This window comes from Cetorhinus maximus, chromosome 22 (genome assembly GCF_964194155.1).
Source record: "Cetorhinus maximus chromosome 22, sCetMax3.hap1.1, whole genome shotgun sequence".
Taxonomy (NCBI): domain Eukaryota; kingdom Metazoa; phylum Chordata; class Chondrichthyes; order Lamniformes; family Cetorhinidae; genus Cetorhinus; species Cetorhinus maximus.
This window is the reverse complement of record NC_135900.1, coordinates 12,060,998-12,080,628: the sequence shown is the minus strand read 5'-3', so window position 1 is coordinate 12,080,628 and position 19,631 is coordinate 12,060,998. Positions and strand designations below refer to the sequence as shown.

Genomic DNA, 19,631 nt, shown 5'->3' with positions numbered 1-19,631 from the left:
CCATCTACAAGGCACAAGTCAGGAGTGTGATGGAATACTCCCCAATTGCCTGGATGAGTGCAGCTCCCACAACACTCAAGAAGTTTGATACCATCTAAGACAAAGCAGCCTGCTTGATTGGCACCACATCCACAAACATTCACACCCTCCACCACTGACACACAGTAGCAGCAGTATGTACCATATACAAGATGCAATGAAGGAATTCACCAAGGCTCCTTAGACAGCGCCTTTCAAACCCACGACCACGACCATCTAGAAGGATAAGGACAGCAGACACATGGGAACACCACCACCTGCAAGTTCCCCTCCAAGTCACTCACCTGACTTGGAAATATATCACTGTTCCTTCACTGTCGCTGGGTCAAAATCTTAGAACTCCCTTCTTCAAAGCACTGTGGGTGTACCTACACCATATGGACTGCAGCGGTTCAAGGAGGCAGCTCACCACCACCTTCTCAAGGGCAACTAGAGATGGGCAATAAATGCTGGCCTAGCCAGCGAAGCCCAAAGCCCTGTTGTAATATAGGAAGCACAGCAAGCCAAATTACGCACAGCAAGCTCCCACAAACAGCAGTATGGTGATAATCTGTTTGCGATGTTAGCTGAGGGATTAATATTGGCCACGGCACCAGAAATAACTCCTCTGCTCTTCTTCAAATTGGTGACATGGGATCTTTTACGTCCACTTGAGAGATCAGACGGGAGTCTGGTTAACCTCTCTTGTGAAAGGCGGCACCTCCAGCCAGTGCAGCACTCCTTCAGTATTGCCCTGGAGAGTCAGCCTTGATTTTTGTGCTCAGGTCCTGGAGTGGGATTTGTGACTCAGAGGCGATAGTGCTACCAACTCAGAAGCTGTGCAAGTCTCGCTTGTCTTCTCTGAGAAATTAGGGAAGATCTTGAGGTTGTAAATAATTAAAAATTGTTTCTACAATTGATGAAAATGTAACAAGGGTATGTACACTAGAGATTCAAAGGATGAAGAGGGAAGTTGATAGGGTTATTAGAGTATTGAATCCTTTACCACTAGTGCCTATTGAGACAGGGATTGTAAGATCATTTAAAAGACAATTGAATAAATATTTGAAATTGAGGGAGAGAAGCAATATGGCTAGAGCAAACAGCCAATTGAACAGCCAAACCCACAATAGGACCCTCCTTCTGTGCTGTAATTTCTATGATTTCATTTTTTGTTTGAAAATATATATGGAAGAAATTCCACTAAAATTGGAACTCCAAATGCACGCCCACCTCCATCTGACTTCAGTGCAGATCTCTCGAAGTCTGTCAAACTGAAGAAAGTACGAGTCGGGTGTATTTTTGACGATGGCATTTCCAATTGAACATCAAGGGGAAGTAGTTAGTGGTTTGGTTTCCACTTTAACTACTATTTGGATCTCTCTTTCGGTAACTTGCGAGCCTATTCCGGATTGGGAAGGTTTCCCACTCCTGATGAGTGATTAGGTCTAACTCTGATATGTTGCTTCAAAAACTCCTTTATTTACACTATCGTACATTCTAAGCTTTGAGGTAAGCACATCTATCTCTTGTACAGACTCTTCCATCTTCTCTCAGTCTCTTGTACATGACTGCTGATGTCACTGTTACATCATGGCACACATCACCATCTCATTACCATAACTATTAACCCATTATTCTATAGTTAAAGTCTCTCTTTAACATAGGACATGTATTTGAGTTAGCCTCACACTGCACATATACTTCAATGCCACATTGCCTTGTCCTGAGGCTTACTCATATCCAACGCCTGCCATGGTTCATTTCTCCCTGTTCTTTTGGTTGACTCTCCAGCTATCAATATTCTCTCAGCTTGTCAGATGTGCCCCACTCCCTACTTAACTTACAATGAGGTCCCCCACTGACTAAAGCCTCTTCAAAAGTTATCGTTTCAACTATGTCTTCGGTTACCTCCCCTAACTCTTCTGCTACTTGGCATGTATTTCTTCTCTGAGAAATGCCTGGGGACATTTACTGAAATAAAGGCACTAATAAATGTTTGAACTTGGGAAATGTACAGAGGTATGCTTTCCAGGCAGTCGCATTCACAAAAGCATTCAATATTAATTCCTTCCACATAATTTACTGTGACAGATGCACTAAATGGCATGAAGTCCAGAATCTGATAAATGAGACATTGAGGAAATATAATTTTTTGTGGTGCAATGTGCCAGATGATCAGTATATGAAGAAAAAAACACCTTAAGCCCTAGGGCAAACAGGTATCATTTGCAATGATCTACCGGATTAGCAAAATATTGGAGGGCATCTTGATGACAAAAGAAGCAAATGAGGACTTGCATTAATGCAGCGCCTTTCTTATCCTCAGGACATGGCTGAAGTGCTTTATGCCCAATTAGTCAATTTTGAAGAACAACATATTCAGCCAGAAGTGCCGAGCGGATGAACCAGCTCAGCCTCCTACTGAGGTCCCCAGCGTCACAGATGCCAGTGTTCAGCTAATTCTATTCATGCCATGTGATATCAAGAAATGGCTGAAGGCACTGGATACTGCAAAGGCTATGGGCCCTGACAACACTCTGGCAATAGCACTGAAGACTTGTTCTCCAGACCTAGCCAAGCTGTTCCAGTACAGCTACAACCCTGGCATCTACCCAACAATGTGGAAAATTGCCCAGGTATGTCCTGTCCACAAAAAGCAGGGCAAATCCAACCCAGCCAATTACCGTCCCACCAGTCTACTCTCCATCATCAGCAAAGTGGTGGAAGCTGTCATCGACGGTGCTATCAAGCAGCACTTAATCAGTCACAACGTGTTCACTGACGCTCAGTTTGGGATCCGCCAGGGTCACTCAGCTCCTGACCTCATTACAGCCTTGGTCCAAACATGGACAAAAGAGCTGAACTCAAAAGGTGAGGTGAGAGTGACTGCCCTTGACAACAAGCCAGCATTTGACTGAATATGGCATTAAGGAGCCCCTAGCAAAACTGGAGTTAATGGGAATAAGGGGGAAAACTCTCCTCTGGTTGGAGTCATACCTATCAAAAAAAGATGGTTGTGGATGTTAGAGTTTAATCATCTCAGCCCAGGATATCGCCACAGTTCCTCAGAGCAGTGTCCTGGGCCCAACCAACTTTCAGCTGCTTCATTTATGGCTTTCCCTCCATCATAAGGACAGAAATGGGGATGTTCGCAGACGATTGCACAATGTTCAGCACCATTTGTGAGTCCTCAGATACTGAAGCAGTCTGTGCCCAGATGCAGCAGGACCTGGACAACATTCAGGCTTGGACTGATAAATGGCAAGTAACATCTGCGCCACAGAAAATCCCAGGGAATGACCATCTTCAACAAGAGAGAATCCAACTATCTCCCAATGATATTCAATGGCATGTCCATTGCTGAATCCCCCACTATCAACAACCTGGGGGGTTACCATTTACCAGAAAATGAACTGGACTAGCCATATAAATACTGTGACTACAAGAGCGGGTCAGAGGCTGGGGATTCTGCGATGAGTAACTCACCTCTTGACTCCCCAAAGCCTGTCCACCAACTACAAGGCACAAGACAGGAGTGCGATGGAATACTCTCCATTTGCCTGGGTGAGTGCAACTTCAACAACACTCAAGAAGCTTGACACCATCCATGAGGAAGCAGCCTGCTTGATTAGCTCCCCATCCACCACCACACATTCAATCCCTTCACCACCAACACACAGTGGCAGCAGTGTGTACCATCTACAAGGTGCACTGCAGCAACTCACCAAGGCTCCATCGACAGCACCCTCCAAACCCGTGACCTCTAGCACCTAGAAGGACGAGAACATGGGAACACCCTCCAAGTCACACATCATCCTGACTTGAAATTACATCACTATCGCTGGTTCAAAATTCTGGATCTCCCTCCCTAACAGCACTGTGGGTGTACCTACACCACATGGACTGCAGCGGTTCAAGAAGGTAGCTTGCCAGCACCTTCTCAAGGGAAATTAGGGATGGGCACCAAATGCTGGCCTAGCCAGCGACACCCATGGAAAAAACAAATCTGTTACATATACGGAGAATTAATGGAATAATAAGAATGATAGAATAATGCAGCATAGGAGGCCATTTGGCTCCTCTATGCCTGTGCTAACTCTTTCATAGAGCTATCCAATTAGTCCTCTTTCCACAAAGCCCAGCATTTTTCTCTTCCATTTCAAGTATTTATCCAATTTCCCTTTGAAAGTTACTACTGAAGCTTTTTTACCACATTTTCAGGCAGTGAATTCCATTTCGCTGCATAAAAAATGTTTCTTCATATCACCTCATTTTTTTTTGCCAGTCACCTTAAATCTGTATCCTCTGGTTCCTGACCCTTCTGCCAATGGAAACAGTTGCTCCTTATTTACTCGATCAAAATCTGGCACATCTCCATCAAATCTCCTTTTCCCCTTCCCCACTTTAAGGGGGACAGCCTCAGTTTCTCTCGTCTCTCTGAGGAACTGAGGGAGTCTGCATTGTTTATTTAATGGGAGGAATGGCATGAGCTGAAAGTCCAATTTGCTTCTTCCAGGAACCTGAGCAGTGAAGCTTATCACACGTTAGCAATTGAGAGGCGTTAGCAATGCTTTTGTCACAGCGTCGGGTTGGAGAGTGGCTCTTGGCGTTGAAAAGCGCAGAATGTGTGGAATCTCCGATGAGTAACTGGCCAATTTGGAGGAAGTGGGGGCTGGTTGTATATACGTTGCTGATGCAGGACAGGTGGTAACAAGTGGGGCATATGCCCTCAGGCTGTTCTTTTGGATGATTCTTGCTTACATTGGATGTGGGAAAAGAGAGCTGCTTAGGTTGGTTAATGTCAGGAAACTGGGTGTTAGCAGCAACAGGGAACCAAGGGACCAAATGCAGAAGGATCTGGAAGGATTTGAGGGGTGCTGGCTGTCAACCAAGTCAATAACGGCAGGAGACAGCCACGAGAAGACACTAAAGCAACAGCAAATGTTTACACAGCGGAAAGAAATGGTCCAAAAAAAAAAGCACATCAAGGTTCTTGCTGAGAATAGGTAAAACTAATGAATAAATTATTCCACAGAGCTTATTCCTGTAATAGATGGATTAATATGAATGTAGTATATTTCTGGAAAAAGAAAAACAAAAATGAAAGTGCAAGCTAAAAAGTAAAATTCCCAATAGAATGAGGTAACAGGAAGATTTAATACAAGGTGCAGATTTCTAAAATTATGATTGCAGGTAGAGGAGAAGGAATAACATTAAAAAGGACAACTGGGATTCTGGGTTTTAAATAAAGCAGATACCAAATTGTTGTATGTCTGTTTAGTAGATCTCACAAAGAAGTTCTGAGACTTGTATGGATGAACATTAACCATTTATTGATAACACGTAACTATGTACATACGTACAGGGTATAGCCCAAGCTATGAGCTAAATCCATGCTTGCTTCTACACAGGTCTCTGTCCAGCCCACAAATGACTCTAGTCTCAGGTTATGTGACCCTTCACATCACACTGTGGGCAGTACTGTTTCCAGTCCCACATTAACCCTTGCTATGCCAGATATCCTTATACACAAATGTAGAGCATTAAAGTGAAACAGCAGCCATCACTGATAGGTTCTCTGTTGAAGGAGGCTGATCCATGGGGAGATAAAGTTTGTCACATGATTACATAGAATTACACTGTCTGTACAGCATAGCAACAAGCTATTCGGTCCAACTGGTTCAGGGTAGAGGATTGAGTTCCACATGAGCTTTCTCCTACACTTTCTTCATCTAATCCTATCAGAATAGCCTTCCAGCCCTTTGTCCTTCTTGTGCAGAGTCTCTAGACGGTGCATAAGACCAGCCCAGAGAAAGCTTTAACCCTGACATTCATATCTCTCTGTTGGAGAAAGTGGTTGGCTTCTGCTGAACTCGACACCTACCTACGGCGCTTGGTTTTATAACACTTGAATATTGCTAAAAAAAAACACGTTGCCAAAGCTTTTCATCTCGCAGTCATCAGGGCAAACACAAGAAGGCCGAATTTCAAACAATCACCATCATTTATACTATAAGAGAAAAGGGTGCTGACTGGTTGGCAAGTCGATTCGAGTCAACTTACAGGGCCCAGAGTATGCAACAAGAGGCAAAAAGGATGAATTAACGTGTGTGTAAAGCTGGCAATGATGCATGTGGAAATCAGCCCAACTACTGGAAATGAATAACACCGATAGACGGGAAGGACCACTGTTAGGCTGGCCGTTACATCGCGCTACATGTTGTATTGCTTTCAGCATCTGTTATTATTAAAACTGCATTTCAGTTTAATAAATATTGGAAGGCAAACTGAATCAATACTGGGTTTATTTCTTTAAGTGACTGCAGTAGAAGCTGCATTCATTCTGCTGCTGCAAAGCCACCCTGCCATCTTCTCACACTGTGCCTGCGCTTCCTGCACAATCCCATTCACCTTCCACTGCAAGCTTTACTGCAATTAAAAAAATTAACAAACCCCTTTGGGAATTTTAGTATTGACTTGTTAATTTTTTTTAAAAAATTGGAGTATTTATTAACGTATTAATCACGATAATTTTGGTGCAGGTTTAGAAACACGTCTCTCTTTGTGGGGTGCGTCATCTATAGTTTTACGATGAAAACTGGGGCAAATTCCTCGGGACATTTTCCCCAGCTGCAGGCTCAGAGATTTCCGAGTCAAGGTGCGCCAAGATCGTCCTGCAGCCTGCTGACTGAATAGCATAGCACGAGCACTTGCATGCCCGACCACACTAACTCAGTGCGAATAAAATGTGATCCGAGATCAGGATAGTTACGGATGAGGTGAACCATTTGGCCCACCTCCATTCAACCAGCCAAGTCACCCATTAGGTAAGTAAAACAAAAGTCGTAATAATTATATGTTTAATTGTAAAGCAAGTCTATTTTCTGTATAAAAATGAGTGTTTCAGGGGTGCGTCGAATTTTTAAGACATTGGAGGGGGTGCCTCAGAACCAAAGAGATTGAGGACCATTGGTCGAGACGGGGTCAGGTCCGAGGCCTCCTATAGAAACAGGATCTTGCTTTATATTTAATTGCTGTGGAAATATTTTCAAACATTACATTAATTTTTCCAATAGCAATTAGGATTAAAGCGCAATCTTTGCATCAAATTCAAGTGCCTTTATTTAATATTTGTAAGCTGTTTAAGTGGACTGTATGTACCCTTACATCAGATAGCATTAAAAATACAGCAATCATACTTGGTAAATAGCTTGTGCAGTTCTTTGCCAAGTGCAAGTTAATGGACTGAAACATCCCATAGTCATAAACAATTAAGGAGCACTAATTCCCCGCACAGTAATGGATGGAGACATGATTCAATTACTGGAATTCACTGGCAGCAGAATCCGCCTCCTGCCATCCTTTTTTCCCAACAGTCACGGCGCGTTTACTTGGGCCAGAGATGTTGGCGTTAGCCCTTTGAACCTGGCTTCAGGCTGGCAAACGGCTTGGAGTTCTTCAGGGAGCTGGAGAGCTCGTTGAGGAAGGAGAGAAAGTGAGAATCTTTCTCTGACTTTCTGGAGTCGAAGATGACCACAATGGTGAACTGGGGTTCGGGGCGTGTCAGGAAGTAAGTGCTCTGAACCTTGTCGTCGTAGAAATGGACTACTTTGTCCAAAGTGTTCAGCTCCGTCGCGCGGTCCGTCATGATCATGATCACGTTGGGCCAGTGTATTAAAGGTCGGTCAGTGGGCAAGGAAACAACTGCCGGGTACTGATCCACCCCCTTGGGGGCTTCCCTGTATGAGTGCGGGTGGTGGTACCCGTGCCCCTGGAAGGTCTCAGACCCTCGGTTGTCAAAGATCAAAGAGACATTTTCGGCGTCATATTTCCGAATGAAACTGGAGATCTTGCCGCAGTAATCAGGGTTGGTCTTGGCGGTCAAGGCCTTCATTTCCGAGGGCGTGGTCTGGCGGCTCAGTGCCTCGTGGAAGTAGAAGGTGAACTTGGCCAAGAGGGCGTTCTTCAGTTTGGACAGCCACAGGAAGAGGTGCGGGGGCTGAAGGGCCTTCTGGGTCTGGCCCCCAAACAGGTGCTTCCTGGTCTCCCGCTGCTTCTCAAACGTCTGGCCCCAGGTCTGCAGCTTGGAGTGGGCACTGTGCAGATTGAGCAGCGAGGGGAGGAACTTCCAATCACTGATCTCAGCCTGAGCTTTCAGCAGCTGAGTTAGCACATCCACCTCCAGCTGGAAGCTACTCTCCAAGGGGCTCAGGATGGGGTGATGGAACCTAAGGAAATAAGAATAAACACACTTAAAATCCCTCATGGATTAGCCCCTCTGGAGCTCTGCACTGTTGGCTTAACCTCCCTATGTAACAAATGAAACCCTGGACAAGTAGATCCATTAGTCAGGTTTGCAAATCCCACCACGTAATTAAGGGTTCATATCCCAGCCTTGTCTGTAACTGGCTACTCCCATGAGTGTCAAGGTGGCCACTGTAAGTGTTAGCCATGGCTAAGTGGGAGGCAGTGTTACCTCTTAGTTGGATAGTCGTGGAATCAATTCCCAGTCCAGAGACCTCAACGTGTAGACCACCCCTGAGTGAGAGCTGCACTGTCAGCAGTCTTTGGCTAAGATGTTAAACTGAGACCTTGCCTATCTTCTCAGGTGGACGTAGAAGGTCTAATAGCACTATTTCAAAGAGCCAGAGAATTCTCCACTTTTTCGGATGGGTGCGGTTCCAACAAAACTCAAGAAATTCAACACAATCCAGGGCAAAGCAGTCTGCTTGATCAGCACCACATCCAACAACTTAAACATTCAGTCTCTCCAGCACTGACGCACAGTGGCAGCAGTGTGCACCATCTACAAGATGCACTACAGAAACTCACCAAGGCTTCTTTAATGGCACCTTCCAAACCATAAGACCATAAGACATAGGAGCAGAAGTAGGCTATTCGGCCCATCGAGTCTGCTCTGTCATCCAATGAGATCATGGCTGGTCTGATAATCCTCAACTCCACTTTCCTGCCTTTTCCCCATAGCCCTTGATTCCCTTAATAAGGCCATAAGACACAGGGGCAGAAGTAGGCCCATCGACCTGCGACCTCTCCCACCTAGTTGGACAAGGGCAGCAGAAGATTGGGAACACCACCACCTGCAAGCTCCCTTCCAAGCCACACACCATCCTGACTTGGAACTATATCACCGGTCCTTCACTGTTACTGGATCAAAATCCTGGAACTTCCTTCCTAACTGCACTGTGGGTGTACATCAAACAATCACTGGATTGTGCTGCTAGTCTTCTCTCTCTCTCTCCTCTCCTTGCATGACTTATTCCGAGTTTGGTCTTTTCATAGCAGAGCGGGAGTGTGTTGAAAGGCTAGGTATAAGTCCTGCTCCTGCACCACTTACTGAGGAGAAGGAATTGTCTCAGTCTCTACAGCTCTCCACAGACTCCACTGTCCTATCTCTACAACCCAGGACCACATTGTGAGAGACAGCCAGTGCTGGTTCATTTTGACACATTAAAGTCACAGAGCCATTACGTCACAGAAGGAGGCCATTTGGCCCACTGAATCCAAGCTGGCTCTCTGTACAGCAATCTAGTCAGTGCCATTCCCTTGCTCTATCCCCTCACTCATGCAAGTTTATTTCCCTCAACTGCCCGTCCAATTTCGTTTTAAAATCATTCATCGTCTCTGCTTCCACCTCCCTCACATTCCAGGTCATTACCACCTGGAGGGAAGTTCCTCCCCTCAATCTGCATTGTGCCCACTCCAAGCTGAAGTTCTTCCTCACATCCTCCCTGCACCTTATGCCCAAAACCTTCAACCTGTGCCTCTTAACCCTTGCACCATCAGCTAATGGGAACAGATTTTCTTTGTCTACTTTAGGCATAGGGATTCCTTTTAATGCACAGCTCAGAATTGGCCTGCCAAAATAAGCCAACTACTTGGCAATCCAGTAGGCTGAAGCAAGTGTGTGGCACTGGTCAGTAGTCTTGGATCGCTCTGCCAAAGAGTTGGCACAGATATGATGGGAGTGACCTCCTTCTGTGCCGTAAACTTCCGTGGTTTGACGGAATTAAAAGCAGCCTGGAGGCCTCTGCGAGGGTGCACAGTTGACCTGTGATGGAGCAGGTGACAGGGCAAAAAGTAAAATGAACAGCTAGTGGGCTGCTTAAACTGACAGCAATCAGTGACAAGGGAGTTGTTTTGCTGTTTGACTGTTGGCCTTGAGAAGAACAAAACAGGCTTTGGTCACATGGAAAAGTCTAAAGTGCAGTAAGAGAAACAAGCTTATTTCCTCCTACATTGCAACAACGGCCATATTTCAAAAGTACTTCATTGGCTGTAGAGCGCTATTGAGGCTGTGAAAGGCGCTACATAAATGCAAATTTTTGCATAGGATAGTACAGCATAGAAGGGGGCCATGTGGCCCATTGAGCCTGCATTGAAAAGCAATCGTGTCAACCCCACGCCTGACTCTTTCCTCATATTCAGAAATTTATTTTCTCCTTCAAGTGTTTATCCAATTCTCTTTTGATGGCTAATATTGAATCTTTCTCCATCAGGCGGTGAATTCCAAATCCTAACCATGCACTGTGTAGAAAAGCTTAATACTGCGGATGCTGAAGACCTGAAATAAAAACAGAAAGTGCTGGAGGAACTCAGCAGCTCTGGCAGTGTCTGTGGAGAGAGAAACAGAGTTGACGATTCAAGTCCAACATGGCTCTTCTTCAGAACAGTTGTAAGGAAGCGTCATATTGGACTTGGAATGTTAACTCTGTTTCTCTCTCTACAGACGCTGCCAGACTTGCTGAGTTTCTCCAGCACTTTCTGCTTTTATTATTGTGTTAAAAAAGATTGTCTTCATGATGCCTCTGGTTCTTTTGCCAATCACCTTAAATCTGTGCCATCTGGTTATCGAGACTTCAGCATTGGAAAGTTTTGCTCTACTTACTCTATCTATATTCTCCTCAATAACTTGTGTGAACGCTGCCACTGGCAATCACTAATGGCTCTACTTTGTTCATCAGTCCACCTCCGCCATCTTGGAACAGGCCCCGGCTCTACCACTGACCTGGAGCTGTATTTCTCTAGAATTGACTCCAGTGTGTGCACCACCTCCGTTGAGTGGATGGACTTCTGCGTGCTGAGGGAATACATCTTCTCGTAGAAGTCCGCAATCTCCATTCGGGCCTGAATGAAAAAGCAAAGCTGCTCGGAGAGGTGGGAGAGGAGTTCTTCCAGATGTGGAGAGGTCCCAGCCGTCGAGTTCCGTGCAGTGGTGGCCAACTTGCGCAGCTCATTGTGGAGGGACGTGTAGATAGATCGAATGGAATCCTTCCGACTAAAAAACGACTGGCCGCCTGCAGATTTAGCCAGGGGAATGGGGAGGGTGGTGGGGGGTGGAGAGAGAAAAAAAATCACCTCAAGAATTACATAGAATTTTACAGCACAGAAACAGGCCATCCTGCCCATCAGGTTCATACCAGTGTTTATGATTCACATGAGCATCCGCCCACCTTACTTCATTTCACCCCATCAACATATCCTCCTATTCCTTTTCTCTCTCATGCGTTTATCTAGCTTCCCCTTAAATGCATCTATGCTATTTAGCTTAACTACTCCCTGTGGTAGCGAGTTTCACCTTCTGAACACTCTGGATAAAGAAGTTTCTCCTGAATTTCCTAATGGATTTATTTGTGATTATCTTATATTTATGATCCCTCGTCTTGGGCTCCCACCCACAAGGAGAAACCTCTTCTTCTCTGCGTCCACCCTATTGCTTTGTAATTTTTATAGGTCTCCATTAGGACAACCCTCTGCCTTCCCTTTTCTGGAAAGGATCCCAGCCTGTTCAGTCTTTCCTGATAGGTATAACCTCTCAGCTCTGGTATCAAAAAACAGGTGAAGTTGAAATGTCTTACGTCACAAACTGACTAACATATTAGTACTGATAACAATTCTTAAAATACATCAGCCATCATTAGGGGAGGCCTGCATGACACACTGACAACACAACCTCCTTTTCACTTCAGTAGCCTGGGTTTGAATCTACTAGACCTTGTTCTGCTGTAGGGAATGAGACAAAAAAAAATAAAGTTTACAGTTAAATCTAGCAAATTTGACTGAAGTGTGTTGCACATGAGCTCTTAATCACTTAGTGGTGTTGTCATTCAGCAGAGTGGTAGCAATATATCAAAGAAAAATGTCACATTTAAGCCTTGGAATGCTTTATGTGATGCTTTTAATTCATTGCCTGAAGTGGCTCCAATAATTCAATAATTTACCCACGTGCTACCTCAAAATGCTGATTCCAGACACAACCCAAGATTGGAAGGGCAAGATTTATAACTGTACGCAAGGTTCATTCTTAAAAGTGAGACAGTGCAAAATTTTCACCTACCGACTACATTATTGTTTCACCCTCTCCCTCCACAGGACTACTTTACTGAGCTCCCGGTGATAATACTGCAGGTCAGGGTGATCTGAGAGCAGAAGAAACACACACATGCATATGTCCACATGTGCGTGCGCGCACACAAACACACACAGACGTGCACATATCCAATGCACTGACACACACACATTTATCCACATGCACGCACACGTGCGCACATACACAAATGCACAACAATGTACATATAAACACAGTTTTGCACACTTACTCACACATACAAATGCGTGCACACGTACGTCTATATTGGGAGTTTCTCAATGTCATTCTCTAGCCGCTTCATTACAAAGTGTAGCAGTGGAGTAGTGGCGCCTTTGGAACAATTTGATCCTTTTTAAAACAAAGAGGTACTGTTATGAATAAAAATAAAAGATGGACCTATGAGAGTGTTTCAGTTAATGGTCAAGATTCAGGGTGACCATTTCAAATAGAAAAGCTTTCGCTACACCTTTCTGATTTTTCTTTCAACTCATTGTTCGTTTTGGATTGTACAGTATACTGAAACAACTTCCATGATTAAAATCGCATTAAAAATTACATATCACATTTGTAAATAAAAAATGGTGCATTCCTAGAGTCACGGTCTTAGCCATGGCTCAGTTGGTAGTGTTCTCGCCTCTGAGTCACAAGATTCCAGGTTCAAGTCCCAATTACTAGGGCTTGTGCGCAAAAATCAAGGCTGACACTCCAGTGCAGTACCGAGAGAGTGCTGCATTGCTGCAGGTGCCATCTTTCACTTCAGATTTAAACTGAGGGCCTATCTAAAGTATCCTATGCCACTATTTAAAGAAGAGCAGAGGAGTCATCCCTGGGTGCCCTTGTCAATACTTATCCCTCAATCAACATCACAAAAGCAGATGATCTGGTCATTATCATACTACGGTTTGTAGGAGTTTGCTGCGCACAAATTGGCTACTGCTTTTCCTACATTACAACAGCAACTTCAAAAGTACTTCATTGGCTGAGAAGTGCTTTGAGACATCCAGTGGTGGTGAAAAGAGCTATATAAATGCAGGCCTTTCTTTTCTCTGAAGTCATTGGCCTCATTTGCGTTCGTGCGAACATGCTGTGTATAAACTGGCTCTCACCTTTTCCTATGTAACAAAAAAGTGGCCATACATCAAAAATAATTGCTGATTACGATACGCTTTGAGACATGATAAGGCATTATATAAACACACATTCCTTATTTCTATATAGCAATGGATGCTCAAGCCCTATAAGTCTTAAAGAAGACAAAAAAAATCTACATTTAAGCTTTTTTCTCTGAATTACAAAATCACCAAGCATTGTTGCCCTTTTCAAACACTGACTGCGTACAGTCCCATTTCAAACAGTGACCGCTTGCTAGTTCCAGGAAGGGAATAAAACCCGGTCAATGGTGAAATGATTTGCAGTCAATCTGATATTGGCTTTCTCTTCATCTGCGACATTACAGTTGGGGCTGATTGCAGCTTTTAAACTGAGTGCCATCAGCCTTTGAATCCTCTTTCCCAAAATAGATGAATTATATTCAACCATCAACATCCGACACTTCAGCCAAAACACCAGTGGAGCAGTTAATAAATTACTAGACCAAAAAAAGGCCAAGACAAAAAAAAAACAAGATTCATGCAGTCTGCCCTGTACCATCCTCTTAGTCCCATGATACACTGAAAAAGAGTTAGCTGACTAATCGTATCAATCAATCTCTATCGATTAGTCTACAACAGACTGAGGCATAACGAAGCCCCCAGTCGCTTAGGAAACCACAAGTCCAAAGCCACCTATTGCTCCCACATGTCATATCTCAGTTTACTCATCTGCTGTATCCCAAAACGTTATTAAAACAAATATAGATTAAAAATCCCTTCCAATTTGCTTTTTTCTGGACATGTGCTAAGTGGATATGTTGCTCTGAGCAAAAGACGATCTAAAAGTCCATTTGCGGCAGAACAGTGAAAGGCAGTGGGAATGGGAATGGGATGGATACACAGCCAGTGTCTGCAATCGGTGCAGGATTTTACAGCCCCCGTCCCCCACTTTCTCCCCCCACCACGCCCCTTCCCGCCCTCTCCCCCTCCTGCTCTCCCCCTCCCCTCCCGCTCTCCCCCTCCCCTCCCCTCCCCACCCCACTCTCCCCCTCCCCTCCCGCTCTCCCCCTCCCCACCCCACACTCCCCCTCCCCACCCCACTCTCCCCCTCCCCACCCCACTCTCCCCCTCCCCTCCCGCTCTCCCCCTCCCCTCCCCTCCCGCTCTCCCCCTCCCCACCCCACCCCACCCCGCTCTCCCCCTCCCCATCCCTCCCGCTCTCCCCCTCCCCTCCCCTCCCGCTCTCCCCTCCCCTCCCGCTCTCCCCCTCCCCTCCCCTCCCCCCCACTCTCCCCCTCCCCTCCCCTCCCCTCCCGCTCTCCCCCTCCCCTCCCCTCCCCACCCCACTCTGCCCCTCCCCCCACTCTCCATTTCCCCCTCCTCATTCCCCTCTTCCCCCCACACCCTCTCCCCCACTTTTCCCCGACCCCCTCTCCCCCACGCCATCTCCCCATCACCACCCCCTCGCTCCCACTTTCACCCGCCCCCACACCCTCTCCCCCTCACACGCCCCCTCTCCCCCTCTTCGCCCCGGACCCTCTCCCCCACTCTTGCCCCCTACCCCCTCTATCACCTCCCCAACCGCTCTCTCCCTACATCCTCTTCCCCCCGGACCCTCTCCCCAACTCTCGCCTTCCCCTCATCTCTCACCCCCCACCCCCTCTCCCTCCCTCTGCCCCAATCTCACTCCCCCCCAACACCTCTCCCCCACCCCACTCCATCTCTCCCGCACTCCCCCCACCAGTTCTCCCGCCCCTTCCTCCTCTTCCCCCCACACCCCCCGCCCCCTCCCCTTCCCCCCACCCCCTCCTCCTCTTCCCCCCACCCCCCCCTCCTCCTCCCCACCACCTCCTCTTCCCCACACCCCCTCCTCTTCCTCCCCACCCCCTCCTCTTCCCCACACCCCTTCCTCTTCTTCCTCCCCCCCACCCCCTCCTCTTCTTCCGCCCCCCTACACCCTCCTCCTCCTCTTCTCCCCCCACCCCCTCCTCCTCTTCCCCCAACACCCCCCGCCCCTCCTTCCCCCCACCCCCTCCTCCTCCTCCCCACCCCCTCTTCCCCCCACCCCCTCTTCCTCCCCACCCCCTCCTCTTCCCCACACCCCTTCCTCTTCTTCCTCCCCCCCACCCCCTCCTCTTCCCCACACCCCTTCCTCTTCTTCCTCCCCCCCACCCCCTCCTCCTCTTCTCCCCCCCACTCCCTCCTCCTCCTCTCCCCCCAACCCCCTCCTCCTCCTCTCCCCCCAACCCCTCCTCCTCTTGTCCCCCCACCCCCTCCTCCTCTTCTCCCCCCCACCCCTCCTCCTCTTCCCCCCCCCCCTCTCCCCCCCACCCCCTCCTCCTCCTCCCCCCCACCCCCTCCTCTTCTCCCCCCACCCCCTCCTCCTCTTCTCCCCCCCACCCCTCCTCCTCCTCTTCCCCCCCACCCCCTCTCCCCCCCACCCCCTCCTCCTCCTCTTCCCCCCCCACCCCCTCCTCTTCCCCCCAACCCCTCCTCTTCCCCCCCACCCCCTCCTCCTCTTCCCCACACCCCCTCGTCCTCTCCCCCCCCACCCCCTCCTCTCCCCCCAACCCCCTCCTCCTCCTCTCCCACCAAACCCCTCCTCCTCCTCTCCCCCAAACCCCTCCTCCTCCTCTCCCCCCAAACCCCTCCTCCTCCTCTCCCCCCAACCCCTCGTCCTCTCCACCACCCCCAACCCATCCTCCTCTTCTTCTTCCCCCCACCCCCTCTTCTCCCCACCCCCTCTTCCCCCCTCCCCCTCCCCCCCACCCCCTCTTCCCCCCTCCCCCTCCCCCCCACCCCCACCACCTCCTCCTCTTCTTCCCACCCCAACTCCTCCACCTCCTCTTCCCCCCAATCCCTCCTCCTCTTCTTCCCCCCCAACCCCTCCTCCTCCTCTTCTTTACCCCACCCCCTCCTCTTCTTCCCCCCCCACCCCCTCCTCTTCTCGCCCCCCACACTCTCCTCCTCTTTCCACCCCAACTGCCTCCTCCTCTTTCCCCCCCCAACCCCCTCCTCCTCTTTCCCTCCCCACCCCCTCCTCCTCTTTCCCTCCCCACCCCCTCCGCCTCTTTCCCTCCCCACCCCCTCCGCCTCTTTCCCCCCCCCCACCCCCTCCGCCTCTTTCCCCTCCTCCTCTTCCCCCCACCCCCTCCTCCTCTTCTTCCCCCCTACCAACCCCACCTCCTCGTGTCCCCCCAACCTCCTCACTGTACCCCCTCACCTCCTCACTGTACCCCCTCACCTCCTCACTGTACACCCCACCCTCCCTCACTGTACACCCCACCCTCCCTCACTGTACACCCCACCCTCCCTCACTGTACACCCCACCCTCCCTGTACCCCCTCACTCCCTCACTGTACACCACCTCCTCACTGTACCCCCCCTCCTTCCTTCACTGTAGCCCCCCCTCCTTCCCTCACTGTACCCCCCCTCCCCTAACTGTACCCCCCTCCTTCCCTCACTGTACCCCCCTCCTTCCCTCACTGTACCCCCCTCCTTCCCTCACTGTACCCCACTCCTTCCCTCACTGTACCCCCTCCTTCCCTCACTGTACCCCCCTCCTTCCCTCACTGTACCACCCTCCTTCCCTCACTGTATACCCCCCTTCCCTCACTGTACCCCCTCCTTCCCTCACTGTACCCCCCTCCTTCCCTCACTGTACCCCCCTCCTTCCCTCACTGTACCCCCTCCTTCCCTCACTGTACCCCCCTCCTTCCCTCACTGTACCACCCTCCTTCCCTCACTGTATCCCCCCCTTCCCTCACTGTACCCCCCCTTCCCTCACTGTAACCCCCCTCCTTCCCTCACTGTACCCCCCCTTCCCTCACTGTAACCCCCCTCCTTCCCTCACTGTACACCCCCTTCCCTCACTGTACCCCCCCCTTCCCTCACTGTAACTCCCCTCCTTCCCTCACTGTACCCCCCCTCCCTCACTGTAACCCCCCTCCTTCCCTTACTGTACCCCCCTTCCCTCACTGTACCCCCCTCCTTCCCTCACTGTACACCCCCCTCCTTCCCTCACTGTACCCCTCCTTCCCTCACTGTACCCCTCCTTCCCTCACTGTACCCCCCCTCCTTCCCTCACTGTACCCCCCCCTCCTTCCCTCACTGTCTCCCCCCCCTCCTTCCCTCACTGTACCCCCTCCCCATCTTTCCTCACTGTACCCCCCCTTCCCTCACTGTACCCCCCCTCCTTCCCTCACTGTACCCCCCTCCTTCCCTCACTGTACCCCCCTCCTTCCCTCACTGTACCCCCCTTCCCTCACTGTCCCCCCTTCCCTCACTGTACCCCCTTCCCTCACTGTACCACCCCCCTTCCCTCACTGTACCCCCCTTCCCTCACTGTACCCCCCTCCTTCCCTCACTGTACCCCCCTTCCCTCACTGTACCCCCCCTTCCCTCACTGTACCCCCCCCTCCTTCCCTCACTGTACCCCCCCTTCCCTCACTGTACCCCCCCTTCCCTCACTGTACCCCCCCTCCTTCCCTCACTGTACCCCTCCCTCCTTCCCTCACTGTACCCCCCCTCCTTCCCTCACTGTACCGCCCCTGCCCTCACTGTACCCCCCCTCCTTCCCTCACTGTACACCCCCCTCCTTCCCTCACTGTACCCCCCTCCTTCCCTCACTGTACCCCCCCTTCCCTCACTGTACCCCTCCCTCCTTCCCTCACTGTACCCCTCCCTCCTTCCCTCACTGTACCCCCCTCCTTCCCTCACTGTACCCCCCCTTCCCTCACTGTACCCCCCTCCTTCCCTCACTGTACCCCCCCTTCCCTCACTGTACCCCCCCTCCTTCCCTCACTGTACCCCCCCTCCTTCCCTCACTGTACCCCTCCCTCCTTCCCTCACTGTACCCCCCCTCCTTCCCTCACTGTACCGCCCCTGCCCTCACTGTACCCCCCCTCCTTCCCTCACTGTACACCCCCCTCCTTCCCTCACTGTACCCCCCTCCTTCCCTCACTGTACCCCCCCTTCCCTCACTGTACCCCTCCCTCCTTCCCTCACTGTACCCCTCCCTCCTTCCCTCACTGTACCCCCCCTCCTTCCCTCACTGTACCCCCCCTCCTTCCCTCACTGTACCCCCCCTCCTTCCCTCACTGTACCCCCCCTTCCCTCACTGTACCCCCCTCCTTCCCTCACTGTACCCCCCCTTCCCTCACTGTACCCCCCCTCCTTCCCTCACTGTACCCCCCCTCCTTCCCTCACTGTACCCCTCCCTCCTTCCCTCACTGTACCCCCCCTCCTTCCCTCACTGTACCGCCCATGCCCTCACTGTACCCCCCCTCCTTCCCTCACTGTACACCCCCCTCCTTCCCTCACTGTACCCCCCTCCTTCCCTCACTGTACCCCCCCTTCCCTCACTGTACCCCTCCCTCCTTCCCTCACTGTACCCCTCCCTCCTTCCCTCACTGTACCCCCCCTCCTTCCCTCACTGTACCCCCCCTTCCCTCACTGTACCCCCCCTCCTTCCCTCACTGTACCCCCCCTTCCCTCACTGTACCCCCCCTCCTTCCCTCACTGTACCCCTCCCTCCTTCCCTCACTGTACCCCCCCTCCTTCCCTCACTGTACCCCCCCCACCTTCCCTCACTGTACCCCCCTTCCTTCCCTCACTGTACCCTCCCTCCTTCCCTCACTGTACCCCCCCTCCTTCCCTCACTGTACCCCCCCCACCTTCCCTCACTGTACCCCACCTTCCCTCACTGTACCCCCCCCCCCCCCCCCCCCGGCACTTACCCAGTTTCTGCCCCAGGAAGCCCATGCTGTGATAAGCTTTCTCGGCCGCCGCCAGGTGAGCGAGTGCGGACAGGGTCCCGGCCCAGCTCGGGCCCGCGCTCCGGCTGTTCTCCTTCTCCCGCTCCACATAGTCCTTGGCCCGGTCATGGGAGCAGATTCCCAGGTGCGAGAAGAAAGTTTCCAGCACCGCCTGTTCCAGAGGCACAGGGCCGGCCGGAGGCTCACTCATCCCGGGGAGAGAGGGGGAGAGACCGGGGGGAGAGGGAGGGAGAGGCCGGGGACCCGGGGGGAGAGGGAGACCGGGGGGGGGGGGGGGTGGGGAGGAGAGCGGCCGGGAGACCGACCGGGGAGAGAGAGACCGGGGCCCGGGTTACCGCTCAGCCCGGCGCCGGG

At 50.5% G+C, this 19,631-nt stretch overlaps 1 protein-coding gene across 1 annotated transcript; it reads right to left on the bottom strand.

The window, feature by feature from the left end:
• Window positions 1–7,119: 7,119 nt before the first annotated feature.
• On the bottom strand, window positions 7,120–19,631 carry kics2 (KICSTOR subunit 2). Its single transcript, XM_078567809.1, has 3 exons — window positions 19,239–19,631; window positions 11,048–11,336; window positions 7,120–8,249 (listed from the first exon to the last, which is right to left on the bottom strand). The coding sequence occupies exons 1-3, from the start codon at window positions 19,465–19,467 to the stop codon at window positions 7,433–7,435; spliced, it is 1,335 nt and encodes a 444-aa protein (XP_078423935.1). The 5' UTR covers window positions 19,468–19,631; the 3' UTR covers window positions 7,120–7,432.